The following is a 16,858-nucleotide window of genomic DNA, read 5'->3' as shown; positions in this document are numbered from 1 at the left end:
CCCTAGACATAATTCGGCCCTTGGGGAAAACTAATTGGAGAACCCTGCACAACATCATAGAGGTAAACACATACATAGAGCAGGGGTCTTCAAGGTTTTCAGGCCAAGGACCCCTTAGTTGAGAGAGAGATGAAGCAGGGACCCCCACAACCTTATCATAGATTCCATATAGTTTCATTGTTTGGCAGCACAATCATCAGTGTATTTTGAATTCATGTCAATTTGTGTTTTTGGATATTTAACCACTTGAGCCGTCAATACTTAATAAACTTGACCTTTCACTCAGTACTTAGTCAGCTCTTTTCCCCCTCTACAACAAAGCTCTTTGCCAAAAATAGCCGATATACAAGCTCACAAGCTTGTAGATCTGCTATTTTTGGCTAAAGTTCTCTGAGTATGGACGCTAGGGTTCAGGTGGTTAATATAAGGATTGGAAGATTTGGAGCCCCCTGCCATAACTCTGAGGACCCCTTAGGGGTCCTGGACCCCCTGTTGAAGACCCCTGTCATAGAGGTAAACACAAATGTAATGCGAAAAACAACGTAATACTTCCTAAGGTTAATATGAGCATTCTTTTGCCCCTACTGAGTAAAAGATTGTCTCTTTCTAGAATAAACTAGAACTGCACTCTGTCGAGGTGCCAACTTTCACCTTGTGCACAAGTAGGCCACATTACCAGCAATGCTGGTCACTGGCATCACCAGGAATGCTGGTCCCTCATTGGCTGTTAATGATGACATTACCCGAAATGCTGGTCCCTGATTGGCTATGGGCTTAAGCACACACGGCTACCTAAGGTACCTATGCAGCCGAACGCAGTGCTTGCGCACTCTGCTGGCGCAAATAATACAATATTTAAGGTGTTTTTAATTTTACAATGTAGTTATAGAGGGCAATTATAATGTATTAAGGCAAAAGGGATCCTTTTAACACACATCTTCTGCCTAACCCGGCCACAGATGTGTTTTCTCTGGTAATTATTATATAAAAAAGCCTTGGCAGTGAATCGTGTATTGTTTTGGCGACACGATGGCGAGCATTGTGTTAACAGGAAAGAAGCGTGTGTGTATTAATTTAACACACATGTCTCTGTTCCTCGTGTGGCAGTACATGCTGCAGAGAACCCAGGACCAGGATGAGAACGTGGCCCTGGAGGCCTGCGAGTTCTGGCTCACGCTGGCCGAGCAGCCCGTCTGCAAGGACGCCCTGTGTGGACATCTCTCTCAGTAAGACACGAGCACACGCACGCACAAGCACACACGCATGCACATTATGCACACACACGCATGCACACACCAGTGGTGGAAAAAGTACTACATTTCTTTACTTGAGTAAAAGTATCAATACTGCAATGTAGAAATACTCTGTTAGGGTGCCCTCAGACCAAAATATGGTCGGCAGTGGATAAATTCTTCTGGTGCGCGGCTGGCAAAAAACGCAGAGAGCATATTCCGTCCCAAAGCCAGTGATGCCCCTGTCACTCACTTCCCGCACCGCCCTCCCTCCCTGTAGCCTGTTACACTAGCGTTAGCGTAGCGATCCTCATCATATTTTACGTGTCAATCAACTCTATAATGGACAGGCGAAGGGTACTCGCCCTTGCTTTATTGGAAGGGGAGATGCAACAAGCTAAAAAGAGAAGAGTTTGGGTGCATGAGACTCTTGATCAAAACAAAACATCTCCCAGTCCCTTCCTGATTCTCGGAATGTTACGCCTTCGACTCACCCGATTGGACAGAGGGGGGGAAACCAGAATCTGCGTGGAGAATTTCTTTGCTCCAGCATAAACGCAAGGTCTGCGCGGAGCGCAGATATCCTCCACTGACATGAAACCGCCAACTTCTCATAGAAATGTATTGGCGGAACGTGGATTCCACTCTCGTAGGTATTTTGGTCTGAGGGCAGCCTTACAAGTAAAAGTCTGTAATTCAAAATGTACTTGAGTAAAAGTACGAAAGTGTTGGCATCAAAATGTACTTAAAGTACCAAAAGTAAAAGTACAATATGTTTGAGATGTGACGCGTTGTGAGCATGTAGATCGGCTATTTTCAAATTGCCAAGGTATAAATTAGGGTTACAGTGGTTTATGTACGTTTTATAATATCATCATTTATATCTGCAAAGTAACTAGTAACTAAAGTTTTCAAATAAATGTAGTGGAGTAAAAAGTACAACATTTGGATCTGAGATGTAGTGGAGTAGAAGTAAATTATTGGAAATTGGAAATACTCAAGTAAAGAGCAAATAACTAAAACAGTAAATGTACTTAGTTACTTTACACCACTGGCGCACACACACACACACACACACACACACACACACACACACACACACACACACACACACACACACACACACACACACACAGAGGCCTTGGGTGCTCATAAAGGTCTTGATTGACAGCCCTCCAGGCCGACCTTGGCTGAGATTGCTGACGGTCAGAAACCTTGTATTTATATAGCGCCTTCATCCAAAGTGTTTTACACTTTCACCCTTTCACTAACACGTTCACCGCAGAGGAAACCATGCGAGGCACCAACCTGCTCATCGGGAACAGTTAGGGGTTACAGTGCCTTGCTCAAGAACCCTTCGACACTAACAGGGTATCGGACCGGGTATCGGACCGGGAACCGTTTCCCAAGTGGCCGATCTACTTCCTGAGCCACTGCCGCCACCTCGGCAGCCCCTGCTGTCTGGGCCGGCCAAATATCTTTGCAGAAATTAGCCGATCTACACCCATTGGTTAACCACCCATTGATTAACCACCCATTGGTTAACCACCCATTGGTTAACCACGCGTCAACAGGCTGCACCTCGTCAGAGGAAGGCCTGGCATTCATTCTGAAGCCGAGCCGTGTGATCCGGTTTAGATTATTATTTTTTAATTATTTTTATATAATTGTGTTCCGGAGGTCGTTTGCGGTTGGCATGGCATTGTTTTTGTTCCCCACAGAATGCGAATCAATTAGTTTAGTCTCGCTAGTCACATTACAAGTTGGAATAAAATATGGATATACCAAACCATTATTATACCAACAGAAACAAAATAATTATACCAAACTAAACACATTTTAAACTAGGGGAACATTTTGGATTCGGAGGTTCCGGTCGTGGTTTCCCACCACCTGATGACGTAAAGTTATATCCGCGCCGACCATATCACAAACCCGAAAATGGTATTGACTACACATTGATAGGCTATTTTCACCAAAGCTTTTCCTATTATGACGTGCCCGGAATAGAGACGCTAGGGTTAAGTGGTTAAGGCTCCTGGCAGCACTACCAGCTCAGTGGCCTTGTGGTTAGAGTGTCCGCCCTGAGACTGGGAGGTCGGGGGTTCAATTCCCCGGCCGGGTCATACCAAAGACTATAAAAATGGGACCCAATGCCTCCCTGCTTGGCACTCAGCATCAAGGGTTGGATTGGGGGGGTTGATCACCACCAAGGGGGGTCCAGGGACCACAGATGAAAATTAGCCTACGGCTGGCTAACTCTGGCTCATTTACATTGAAGTGAAAACTGACATGTCCATTAATGAGCACGGTCCCTGTCAAATAAAACAAACTTTCAACTTTCAGTGGTGTAAAGTAACTAAGTACATACTTAAGTACTGTACAATTTTGAGGTATTGTACCAATACTTTTACTTTACTCCACTACATCTCAGATCCAAATATTGTACTTTTACTCCACTGCGTTAATTTGACAACTTTGTAGATTTTGATTATTATTATTAAAACATACATTAGCCACTTCAGCCCTATTTACTGTATGTTTTGGTGATATTTTGCTATTTTCAAAATATTCTAAACATTTGAAAACTTGTGAAACAGGACATTCTGCATAATGAGTACTTTCTACTTTTGAATTCCGGACTTTTACTTGTAACAGAGTATTTCCTACATTGCAGTATTTCTATTTTTACTTAAGTAATAAATTGGCCATTAACCTGGGCCAGGGCAGCTGTCACGCCACACTGACACAGATATGATTGGCATAAGGAGTGAGTGAGTGAGTGGGTGGCTGCCTGTACTGTGTGAACCCTGACATCCTTGAACCTGTGTTTGTCACCCATCTCGTGCTGCAGGCTCACGCCGGTGCTCGTCAACGGGATGAAGTACTCCGAGATCGACATCATCTTGCTCAAGGTCAGTGTCCATGGTCGGATGCCAGGATGTGGCTCACAAGCAGTGATTAATCTGAAGCCTATTTAATTTGTATGCTTTAGATTAGGATGCTTTAGAAGCAGGAAAGATGCAACAAAAACATCATAATTTGACATTTGTATAGAAAATCGCACATTAATTAGGACTATAAACAGTCAGTCATGAGATAGAATTTTGCTTAAATCCAAGTGTACGTCTTAACAGATCAGGGTTCAGTCAGCAAACACTGAGGCATGGGCATCATGTGATGATGCATCAAACTCTCAAAATACTCTGGAGTTCCTTACACACAAAAGAGGAGCTGTTTTCACGCGCTTCATTCATCCATAAATGTGTATCTCTGCTGTCGGGCCGAAACCTCCTAACTCCAAAATGTTCATTTTCGGGGAAATGAGCTCAAGTGGAGTTAGACGGTTTTGACCGAAGGGCTTTTTACTTCTTTTCATTTGTTCAATATTATTTTAACCAACACACAGACGTAAAGGGTGTTCAATAGCACATATTTATGAAAAAAAAGAGAGGGCCAATCGTGTGGAGTTAGCTGGTTTTGCAGAAAGGGTGGAGTTAGGAGGTTTTGTCCCAATAGTCGGGGATCCACATGCCCAAAAGCTCAAGGAATAGGGTTGAACCTGTGATGTTCTGCCGCACTTTTTATTTCTGTTTTATCTATTAGTTTGGTCATTAAGGTCCACAGAATGAGAGGCCTGCTCTGCCGGAAACATTGCGAAAAAAGGTTATGGACATTTGTATATTCACTGTCCCATTGACTCCACTAGAAATATTAAAAAAAGAAAATAAATCTGCTTTAAGTAGTATGTGAGGGGTCAAACTAGGGGTTCTTCATCATTCTGAATCCATTGCAAGCATTTGTTTTGCATGAAAAACATTCATTGGGCAAAATATTGGCAACTAAACACTGTGAAAAGTGATGAGTCATCACTTTTTTCCCACTTTTCACAGTTCTGGGTGGCCAAAATTTTGCCCAAGGAATGTTCTTCATGCAAAACAAATGCTTGCAATGGATTCAGAATCATGAAGAACCCCTAGTTTGACCCCTGACATGCTACTTAAAGCAGATTTATTTTTATTTTTTAAATATTTCTAGTGGAGTCAATGGGACAGAAATATACAAATGTCCATAACTTTTTTTTGCGATGTTTCCGGCAGAGCAGGCCTCTCATTCTGTGGACCTTAATGACCAAACTAATAGATAAAACAGAAATAAAAAGTGCGTCAGAACATCACAGGTCCCCTCCCATTTTGGTGACTGGATCCCCGGCTACAAGCACTTTTTACTCCTTTCAATTGGTTCAATATTATTTTAACCAACAAAACATTGCTTGCACATAGAAGATTCATTTTACGCAGCGACAAAGCGACAGAAATGTTTATTCGGAACGAGGTCGATTTCTCATCACGAATAAAAGCATAAAAGCATCATCGACTATTAGGGAATCGTTTGACGTGAACTTTGCAGCATCACTTCATTATTGAAAACTAAAGGAACATTGAATCAAACAAGCACATAATGTCATATATTTAATGACTAGAGATTACCACAGTCTATGTGTAAATGATATGAAGTCTAATCCTTTCATTATTGCCTGATAAATGTGGTCCTGTGTGTAACTATGTGTGATGACAACAGGGTGACATCGATAGGAATGGGACGATAAGCGACATTATCGTTTATAGTGATAAAAAACACTCACGATAATCGTATCGTGATATCATCCTCCGTCATGCACTGGGATCAATTCACCTTTTATTTGCCTTGCTGCATATCCGGTACCACTTAAACCCTCTATTGGTAAAACGTACTTATAATATACGTACTTGATGCAGTCTTTTTTTTAACCCTCTACCAAATCTCTTTGCCCAAAAATAGCCGATCTACAAGCTCACAACGCAGCGCATTGTGAGCTTGTAGATCAGCTATTTTTTGGCAAATGTTCCGCCCCAGGATAGTGGATGTTTTGATTATCGCGATAATATCGTAAATCGTGATTTCTTTGGTCACATTAATCGTGACATGAAATGTTCCTATCGTCCCATCCCTTGACGTTGAGGACCTGATAAATGAGGTCCTGTGTGTAACTGTGTGTGGTGACAACAGGGTGACATTGAGGACGATGACGAAGCCATCCCCGACAACGAGCAGGACATCAGGCCGCGCTTCCACCGCTCGCGCACGGTCGCCCAGCAACACGAGGGCGACGGGATCGAGGATGACGAGGACGAGGACGACGATGACTTGGACGATGACGACACAATCTCTGACTGGAACCTCCGTGAGTTCAGCACCAGTTTTAAGCACCAGCCCTAATGCTCCACTATGTAACATTTTTTTCTAACTAATACTATATAGCACATTATATGACATATTCTTGTACGGGTTTTCTAAAGCCGCAATTTGCGGATTTAGCATGGGGAAAGGGGTGTTCCTGTGCAAAAGTTGCTATCTCTTGGGACACCTGCCTCATCCCTAAAACACCTGCGTTGCATTATGCATAATATGTGGTTTGGGTGTTACAGCAATCAAACCAATCCACCGTACCAGATGCCGTTGTCTTTAAGAGAAGACCGCGCAAGGCGTTATCCCCGATCCCAGTGCAATCTTGAGCCATCTCCCTCTCTGCCCATCAAAGAGCGATGTTGCCTTGGAATAAAAAATATTTTTGATACACAGAATTATCACCTTGCTGGTTATAGAGAGCTTTAAATTATACAGCAATCTGCTTATGTTCTGGATTAATTAAACAAAATGGTCTGGTGTGGTTATACTGTAGCAAACGCAGTTCAAATGACATTGTATTAGCCTTTGATAAGCTTAACTGGCAACTGTTGATTAAAAAAACACACACTATATTGACAAGGATTTAACACATCTGGTGCCAACCCCGAGTTTCCCGAGTTTGTATTGATACCAACGCTGTGCCAACCCCGAGTTTCCCGAGTTTGGGCCGTTTATGATTTTTTTTTTTTTTTTTTTCAAAACTTTTTTTTTCAAAAAAAAATTTTGGACCTCCAGAAATGTATTAGGCATGATCGCGATCGCGAAATTGCATGTTTAACCCCCATACCAACCCATTCTTTCAAACATGGCAGCCATGTTTGTTTACATCTGAAGAAAACATAATGGCCCATAAATCATGAATGCCTGAACGGATTTCCAAGCGGATTTTTTTGTTTGAAAGCTGTGAACAGCATCTACACACGTGGTGCATCATCTAGGCATGGGCGTGCACTTTTTACACAATTGCACAATTACATGGAAGTCTATGGTAACCATGGCAACGCGAGACATTGAAGAGAAAAAATCATTGCAACATAAGTGTTAAGATCTGCATTTTTTGGCCAGAACACGCAATTTCTCTGTATCCCGTTTCTGTTTCTGTTGGTAAAAATGTTGTAAACTCGAGAACGGTAGCTTGGATTAACATGCGTGTCGTGCATGATCCGTGCACCATCATGGACTACGGGCACGCACCCGACCCCGTTAAAAACGGCGATTTTTCAAAACATTTTGGACAAAATAGACAATTTTTACATTGAGGTGCCCACCTGACCTCTTACTGCATGTTCTCCCCGAAATTCTCAAGTGTACGTTTCATCGGACTCGACGTAACGTGTAGGGATTGAACGATGCACGATATTATCGTTTATCGTGATAAAAAAACACTCACGATAATCTTATCGTGGAGATTTGATTCATCGTGATATCGTCCTCCGTCATGCACTGGGATCAATTCACCTTTTATTTGCCGAGCTGCATATCCGGTACCACTTAAACCCTCTATAACTGGTAAAAGGTACTTTTTTTTCACTCTATCAAATGTCTTTGCCAAGAAATAGCCGATCTACAAGCTCACAACGCGTCACAACGTCACGCGTTGTGAGCTTGTAGGTCTGCTATTTTTTGGCAAATGTTCCGCCCCAGGATAATGGATTTTGATTATCGTGATAATATCGTAAATCGCGATTTCTTTTGTCACAATAATCGTGATATGACATTTTCATATCGTCCCATCCCTAGTGACGTGTCTTCTGTTGTTTATGTGTGTGTGTGTGTGTGTGTGTGTGTGTGGTCGCTCTAGGGAAGTGTTCGGCGGCGGCGCTGGACGTGCTGGCCAACGTGTTCAGAGACGACCTGCTGCTGCACATCCTGCCTCTGCTCAAGGAGCTGCTGTTCCACCCAGAGTGGGTGGTGAAGGAGTCTGGCATCCTGGTGCTGGGAGCCATCGCCGAGGGTAAGAGACGTCCCCACTGCAGCGCTTCTAGGGATGGGACCATAATCGTTTAGTATCGTTTATCGTGATCACAATATTCGTATCGTGGAGATTTATCGTGGAATTATCTTCCGTCGTGCTCTAGCTGGGATCAATTCACCTTTTATTTGCCGAGCTGCATTTGGTAAAACGGACCTTGAAATGACATTCTTGATAGTCTTTTTTTCACTCTCAACCAAATTTTTTTTTTTTGTTTATTTACCAGACTGTAAACCACAAACTAGTCGTTTTTAATCTGTTAAATTCTTAATGCACTCCCCCCTCATTTTTTTGAATTAGATTTGTTTACTTAACTCATATATATCAGGAATTATAAGACATACAAATTATGGAAAGTGGAAAAACAGTATATCTCCAACAGTTTGTGGAACAACAGTATAAGTCTGTACAAGCAATATTCAGCAGACAAAGGGAGCAGAATAACATTAAAACAGACAATTGAGCAAAATGAAAGGGGAGTGCATTAGCAATTTAACAGATTAAAAATGACTAGTTTGTGGTTTACAGTCTGGTAAATCAAAAAAGATCTCTATAAAAAATTAAAAAAAATGAACTTAGACTGTTATTCGTCTCAGGTACTCATAGTGGAGTGAAAGTAAAATATTTGCCTTTGAGATTTATTGGAGTAGAAGTAAAAGTATTGAAAATTGGAAACACTCAAGTAAATTACAAATATCTCAAAATGTTACTTAATATCTCTAAAATGACAAATTAAACATTGGCCAAATTGTTAAATATTAGAGGCAGAAATTGTGAAACAATAGAACCGTGTTATACAAAATGTAAACTCTTAGCAATAGGCTCTATGCATATACACCATTTTGTTCTACTTCCGGGTGTCTTTCGACTTCCTTCACAGGTGTTACTGATGATACTAATCAAGGCTCTGTTTGATTTATTGCACAGTGGGTCTTGTAGCAGAGTGTTTCCAGTGAGCCAACATTCACAATATCAGTACCCTGACTCTGTTTGACCAGAATGGAACAGACCCTTCATTAGTATCATCGGTAACACCTGTGAAGGAAGTCGAAAGACACCCGGAAGTAGAACAAAATGGCGTATATGCATAGAGCCTATTGTCAGGGTGGGGGAGTCCCCGGTTAAAATATGATTATTTTGGGGGTCGCGGCTCCCCCTGAAAAGGTTGAGAACCACTGTTATACAGTACGTGAGTACATGTACTTAGTTACTTTCCACCGCTGTTCCATGTCCAGGGTGCATGCTGGGGTGGGCGATATGGTGATAAATATCGTTGAGACGATACAATGTCTCCACGATACAATGTCTCCACGATATTTCTTTTCAGAGATGTCGTATATATTGTCATACAATGAGGGAGCTTCATAAAAACTCCTGTTGAATTGTTCATACATTCATTGCAGAATTCATTTAAACCTACATTTTGGTCTAAAACAGTAGATCTCAAACTTTAAAATGTCAAGGTCTCCCCTTAACTCTGACAGTATACAAATGAAACCAAATGGACCCGTAAGGGTCCATTTGGTTTCATGTGTATACTGTCAGAGTTATATACTTATAAGGGTCAATTTAGACCTCCCAAAAGGAACCCACAGAGTCCCTGGACCCCACTTTGAGGACCACCGGTCTAAATGGTCGGTTACTTTGTTTTCTTTTAGTTGTTGTTACCCTGTAGGTGGTAGCCTAGTACTGTTAAGAGTCTTGGAAAAACAACCATAAAAACCAACTTGAAAAAGAATCGTGATGAGATTGCGTATCTTGATACAGCTTGGAAGAATATTGTGATATTGTATTTTTCTAGCCTGGCAGTGCCAGCCTCTATCACACACTTCGTTTTGGGAAGAGAGTCTGGGATTGCAGGGAGAGATTCCATTTCTAAAGCCTGGTGAGCTCTAATTGCTCCATTTGAACTTAAAAGGGGTTGTGAACTAAGGTAATTGATTGGGCCATAAAAGTGTCAAGACCTCGTTAGTGTTCTCTCTAATCAATGAAAGCATCAAAGAAAACTACCTGTTTGATGCCTGTCATAGAGGGGAGGGGGAGGGGGGAATGTTTTTGTGCACACACAGCCTACAGCCCTGATTGGCTAACCCTTTCTGGTGGCTGGTGGAAATGGATTCAATCGTGAGGGACCAGACCACACTACACCACCACTAGCGCCAGGTGGTGGTGTTGTGCGGTCTGGTTTATTAACCAGGCTAGTATTTTTCCATATCGCCCAACACCTAGGGTGCATGCAGGGCATGACGCAGTACCTGCCCGAGCTCATCCCCCACCTGGTGCAGTGTCTGTCGGACAAGAAGGCCCTGGTGCGCTCCATCACCTGCTGGACGCTGAGCCGCTACGCCCACTGGGTGGTCAGCCAGCCCCCCGACACCTACCTGAAGCCCCTCATGACCGAGCTGCTCAAACGCATCCTGGACGGGAACAAGCGGGTCCAGGAGGCCGCCTGCAGGTTGGACGTGCTCCACACACACACTAAACCAGTGTTTCTTTATTTTATTTATTTATTATATATTCACAGGGTCAACTTTTACATAATTTTCATTATCATATTAGAGTCCTTTTTAATCCTCTGTGGTGTCATTCTTCTGGTTTGTGTATTCAGTCCATTTCTCCCACTCTTCCTGTATGAGTCTATGTGTAAATCACTCCATTACATACAGTACATTTCCTCCACAATGCACAGCCAGTTGGGGAGTCACGTCTATACCACAGTCTCGTTATTGCTTTTTTGCTGGCACCTTGCTGGCACCTTGACCAGATACATGTCGTCTCCATGTGTGTTTTCCTGTGTCAAGTTTCCTAAATATAATACCACACTCGTCTATGGTATTTCATATCTCTTTTATTACTGACCCCACAATATTTATACATTTTTGGACAGTTCCAAAATATATGTTCCACACAGGTCTCCCCTTAACTCTGACAGTGTACAAATGTGACAGTGTCCACCTTGGGCCCTAGTAACTCAGCCCCACTTTTCCCCCCCTTGTGACGCCCCTGGCCGCAGTGCCTTTGCCACTCTGGAGGAGGAGGCGTGTACAGAGCTGGTGCCCTACCTGGCCTACATCCTGGACACGCTGGTGTTTGCCTTCAACAAGTACCAGCACAAGAACCTGCTCATCCTCTACGACGCCATAGGAACCCTGGCAGACAGCGTGGGACACCACCTCAACAAACCTGTAAGCCAAGGGTCATTAAACGTTTTCAGGCCAAGAAACCCCTTAGTTGAGAGAGAGATGAAGTAGGGACCCCCAAAACCTTTTCATAGATTCCATATAGTTTCATTGTTTGACAGCACAATCATCAGTGTATTTTGGATTCATGACAATTTGTGTTTTCAGATATTTAACTACTTGAATCATCAATACTTCATCAATTTGACCTTTCACTCTGTACTTAGTCTGCTCTTTTTCTCCTCTACACCAAACCTCTTTGCCGAAAATAGTCGATCTACTCGCAATGCGAGGCGTTGTGAGCTTGTAGATCTGCTATTTTTGGTTCTCCGAATATGGACGCTAGGTTTCACTTGTTAACACATCGGACGCCCACGTGGTTAACGTGTCTTAATTTGCTGGTGCCCATGGCAACGCGTCATTTTACCTACCGGCGAGAGTACTGGCGAGAAAAGTAATCCGAGTAAATGTAATCCGAGTATGTCCTGTTTATTTCGCAAAAATCTTTTCTTTCAGTCAGGACCGTTTTTTATCATTTCTAAGCCACAGTGTTTGTGTTACGGCAGGTAGAAGAGGCTGCCGTTTTGAAATGAAAGTGATTTAAAAGCTAGATTAGGAGAAAACAGCATTTTTGTGCAGCCGCTAAACAGGAAGTCAACGAGACACACAGCACGTCCGGGTGACGTAATTGCGCGCTGCATGTTGGGAAATGGAGTTTGTTTCATCACCGCGGTAGCCAAGTGCAGTAGCTACAGTACAGTATAGTTTACTGTACAACGCGTCAAACGCGTCGTGGGCCTCCAGCGACATCAAAGAAATTGACTTGTAGACACCACGTGGGCATCCGATGTGTTAATATAAAAAAGGAGAAAACAAGTTTCTATCACACAAAGATTTGGAGGACCCCCAGTAGTAACTCTGAGGACCCCCTAGGGGTCAGGGTCCCCGATTTTTTATTTATTTTTTTTTTAAAGAAGGAAATTGTCTTTAAATATAGAAAACAGATTGTTAGTGATAGATTGATAGTATTGACATTGGTTCTCAGTTAATAAGGTATAGTTTATAAATGGCAGTGGTACAGCCAGCATAAAAACATGAATATATCAATCTATTATTTTATTTATTTTAATAATCATTTTGTATAGCCCCACCCCCACCCTACGAGGTAGGGGGTCCCTGCTCCATATCCCCATCAGTTTGGAGGTTCCTGGCCTGAAAATGTTGAAGACCCCTGTATTAGTCTATTAGTCCGGTAATATAGCACTGTTGTGTCATTGTGTCCTGCACAGCATGTAAGTGCGTGACTCTGATCCCTCTGTGTGACAGGAATACATCCAGATGTTGATGCCTCCCCTCATCCAGAAATGGAACCAGCTAAAGGACGAAGACAAAGATCTCTTCCCATTGCTAGAGGTGAGTGTCTAAAGCAGTGGTTTTCAATCTTTTTTGGCTTGAATTTCCCCTTTCCCTGATTTCTGAATCCAAGTACCCCCTTTACCCGACAACAACACTTTGCACATAAAACAGCAATTAAAATAAATAATGGTAGATTTGTTTTTAACACTGTGGCCAAAACATTTCAGTTCAGTTTTCTTGTCAATAACTTTAAAACATTCAAACTATTATACTGCTCAAAGAAATGAAGGGAACAAAATGTTCCCTTAATTCTTTGAGCTTTCTTTGAGTACTGCTCAAAGAAAGCTCAAAGAATTAAGGGAACATTTTGTTCCCTTCATTTCTTTGAGCAGTATACTTTCAAGCACATCCCAGGTACCTGGTACCAAGTAATTTGGCTTAGTAACTATCAGGCTCACACCAGGTTTCTCCATGTGTCATCATTAAACATAACAGTAAATGTTTTTTAATTCTTTAACTATGTTTGATCATGATTTTTACTTATATTTTTCTGTTTTGGAGGCATTTCTCACGTACCCCCATCAGTACCTCTGCATACTCCTAAAGAGCCGTTTATAGTTACGTATGCGTGATTTTGTGTACGTTTTTGGGTGAGACAGTACGTACGGTAGATCCGTCGACATGCATAGTTCCTCTCTACGTTATTCCGTGCCGACCTGCTCTCCGCTCCAATTCTGCTCCCGTTTGGGCCGCGCACCACATGGAGGTGGTTTTTTAGCCAAAATATGTAGAACCACAGAATTTCTTGACCCGACGACCGACGTGGTGTTTGCTGTCGGCAACGTTGTCGCGGTAAATGCAACTCCCCGAGGGACCGATGTTGGAGGACAAGCGGTGTGAGTGTGTGCGCGCGCGCGTTTGTGTGTATGTTTTCTCATGCCAATAAAGCTGTTTGAGGCTGTGACTGTGAGGAGTCGAGACGTCCTCTTCAGTAATTGCAATGACGTTCCTTTTTTCCCGTTTCTTGCTAAATTATATTTCTTGTTGGGACACATAGTTTCAGAACCGCTGTTATTGCGACCGAAGGTCGCATATACTCTGAAAAACCGTGTCACTTGAGTGTCCTTCCTTCCTTCCTTCCTTCCTTCCGTAACCTCGTGACCGTCCTTCCGTATCCTTTGTGATGTCAGTGTGATGTCAGCGAGTTGTGACATCACCTCCTGTACAGGGCGGCTACACGAAATGTGGATAACACTATATATGGAGATAGTCCAGTCCATCATGTCATATGAGACTACCGTCATAGAAAGTAGCCATTCTTAGGCCGGAGTCAATGGCTGTCTAAACATGGAGATGTGGATAACACTATATATGGAGATAGTCTAGTCCAATATGTCATATGGGACTACCGTCATAGACAGTAGCCATTGTTAATCCGGAGTCAATGGCTGACTGTCTGTACAGGAAGTGATGTCACATGACATACTTTTTATGCCCATATATGAGTCCTAACATGGAGATGTGGATAACACTATATATGGAGATAGTCTAGTCCAATATGTCATATGGAACTACCGTCATAGACAGTAGCTATTGTTAGGTCGGAGTCAATGGCTGTCTGTCTGACTGTCTGTACAGGAAGTGATGTCACATGACATACTTTTTATGCCCATATATGAGACCTTCTGTACCACATCTCCAGGTTTAGGCAAACTCCACACAGAAAGGCCCTATCGCCAACCCAACCTAGGGTGTGAGCGATAGGGCCTTTCTGTGTGGAGTTTGCATGTTCTCCCCGTGTCTCCTAGGGTTGATACCCTCACAAAAACATGAACAAACTCCCCCCAGAATGACAACAACTAGAATCGTCAGAGAAACGCTGTGGTTGGCCAGATGGTCAAGAATTGGCGCGACCTCGCCCTTTAGGGCGAGGAGTTGTGACATCACTTCCTGTACAGGGCGGCTACACGAAATGTGGATAACACTATATAGTCATATGGGACTACCGTCATAGAAAGTAGCCATTGTTAGGCCGGAGTCATTGGCTGTCTAAACATGGAGATGTGGATAACACTATATATGGAGATAGTCTAGTCCAATATGTCATATGGGACTACCGTCATAGACAGTAGCCATTGTTAATCCGGAGTCAATGGCTGACTGTCTGTACAGGAAGTGATGTCACATGACATACTTTTTATGCCCATATATGAGTCCTAACATGGAGATGTGGATAACACTATATATGGAGATAGTCTAGTCCAATATGTCATATGGAACTACCGTCATAGACACAGCCATTGACTCCGGCCTAACAATGGCTACTGTCTATGACGGTAGTCCCATTATGACATGATGGACTGGTGTTCTCCACATTTCCATGTTTAGGCCCCATCGCTCACACCCTAGGTGGGGTTGGCGATAGGGCCTTTCTGTGTGGAGTTTGCATGTTCTCCCCGTGTCTCCTAGGGTTGATACCCTCACAAAAACATGAACAAACTCCCCCCAGAATGATAACAACTAGAATCGTCAGAGAAACACTGTGGTTGGCCAGATAGTCAAGAATTGGCATGTCACCCTGAGGTGTCTTACTAGTAAGTAATTGTCCTCACTACTGCCACGGTTGACAAAGGTTCGCCACAGGTATTTCGGTTTTAATCCGTCGGGTTGAGTGTTGTCCGTAAGGTTATGGACAGAGACAATTACATACGGACCTACGGAGCAACCGGATTAAATCACTCTCCCCCTCCGTTTCTATTTTCACTTGTTTTGTGCAACATTCCTGTATGATGAAGCAGGGCTTTAATTTACAAAAAGAAAACACATTTGAAACTTTGAGATACAAGGTTTCTGCCCGACAGTGACGATGCACACACTGACTGTCAGCTTGCTGTTCCTCCCTGCAGTGCCTGTCGTCGGTGGCCACGGCCCTGCAGAGTGGCTTCCTGCCCTACTGTGAGCCTGTGTACCAGCGCTGTGTCAACCTGGTGCAGAAGACCCTGGCCCAGTCTGTGGTGAGTCTGCAGTAGTGGCGTCAGTTCAGAAACAGCTACGAAAATAAGCTGACCTTTGCCTGTTTCCAAAAAAATATTTGTGTCAAGATTTGTATTTGAGGACCCCTGGCATATACAGTGCCAGCATAGAGAGAAACTATTATGTCATGCCATTATGAAACAAAATCTCGTTCTCCTTTTTCTACATGATTTCAACATGTATCCGCAAACATGTATTCCCTCACCCTCACTCCAGCTTCACCAGTCTCAGCCGGACCAGTACGAGGCCCCCGACAAGGACTTCATGATCGTAGCTCTGGACCTTCTCAGTGGGCTGGCCGAAGGCCTGGGAGGCAACATCGAACAGCTGGTCGCTCGAAGTAATATCCTCACGCTAATGTACCAATGCATGCAGGTAAGAAGTACAAACACCCCCACGCACCCAATGCATGCAGGTAAGAACTGCACACAATAATCAGGGTTCCCACGGTCATGAAATTCCTGGAAATATTTTGAAATTAGACAAATATTTTTCCAGTACTGGAAAAGTTTTGGAATTGATCAAGGGTCCTGGAAGGTCCTGGAAAAAATAGCTATGCATTGTCTTTGGTTATTGCTTTTGTTAATACCTCTGAAATGACAAATTAAACATTGGCCAAATTGTCAAATATTAGAGGCAGAAATTGTGAAAATAGCAGATCTACATCATGCTCACAACGCCTCGCAACGTGAGGCGTTTAGATCGGCTATTTTCACGATAGAACCGTGTTATACAAAATTCCTCAACTCTTAGTGCTCGTCAGGGTGCCGGGTCCCCAGTTAAAATATGATTATTTCGGGGGTCACAGCCTGAAAATGTTGAGAACCACTGGCATACACTATCTGTCTTTGGGCATT

The 16,858-nt window shown here is 43.0% G+C and overlaps 1 protein-coding gene across 1 annotated transcript in view; it reads left to right on the top strand.

Moving 5' to 3' along the window:
* Window positions 1-16,858, top strand: part of tnpo1 (transportin 1) — a 58,627-nt gene that overhangs the window by 26,780 nt on the left and 14,989 nt on the right. The window contains exons 9-17 of the mRNA XM_080742652.1: window positions 1,108-1,226; window positions 4,087-4,147; window positions 6,282-6,456; window positions 8,263-8,415; window positions 10,663-10,888; window positions 11,447-11,618; window positions 12,939-13,025; window positions 15,875-15,982; window positions 16,218-16,376. Of these exons, the coding sequence (XP_080598778.1) occupies window positions 1,108-1,226; window positions 4,087-4,147; window positions 6,282-6,456; window positions 8,263-8,415; window positions 10,663-10,888; window positions 11,447-11,618; window positions 12,939-13,025; window positions 15,875-15,982; window positions 16,218-16,376 (1,260 nt within the window). The remainder of the gene's footprint in view (window positions 1-1,107; window positions 1,227-4,086; window positions 4,148-6,281; window positions 6,457-8,262; window positions 8,416-10,662; window positions 10,889-11,446; window positions 11,619-12,938; window positions 13,026-15,874; window positions 15,983-16,217; window positions 16,377-16,858) is intronic.

The sequence above is a fragment of the Nannobrachium achirus genome (genome assembly GCF_963921795.1).
Source record: "Nannobrachium achirus genome assembly, chromosome: 15".
In the NCBI taxonomy this organism is placed as follows: Eukaryota; Metazoa; Chordata; class Actinopteri; order Myctophiformes; family Myctophidae; genus Nannobrachium; species Nannobrachium achirus.
The sequence above is the reverse complement of the archived record's forward strand: the minus strand, read 5'-3'. Positions and strand labels throughout refer to the sequence as shown.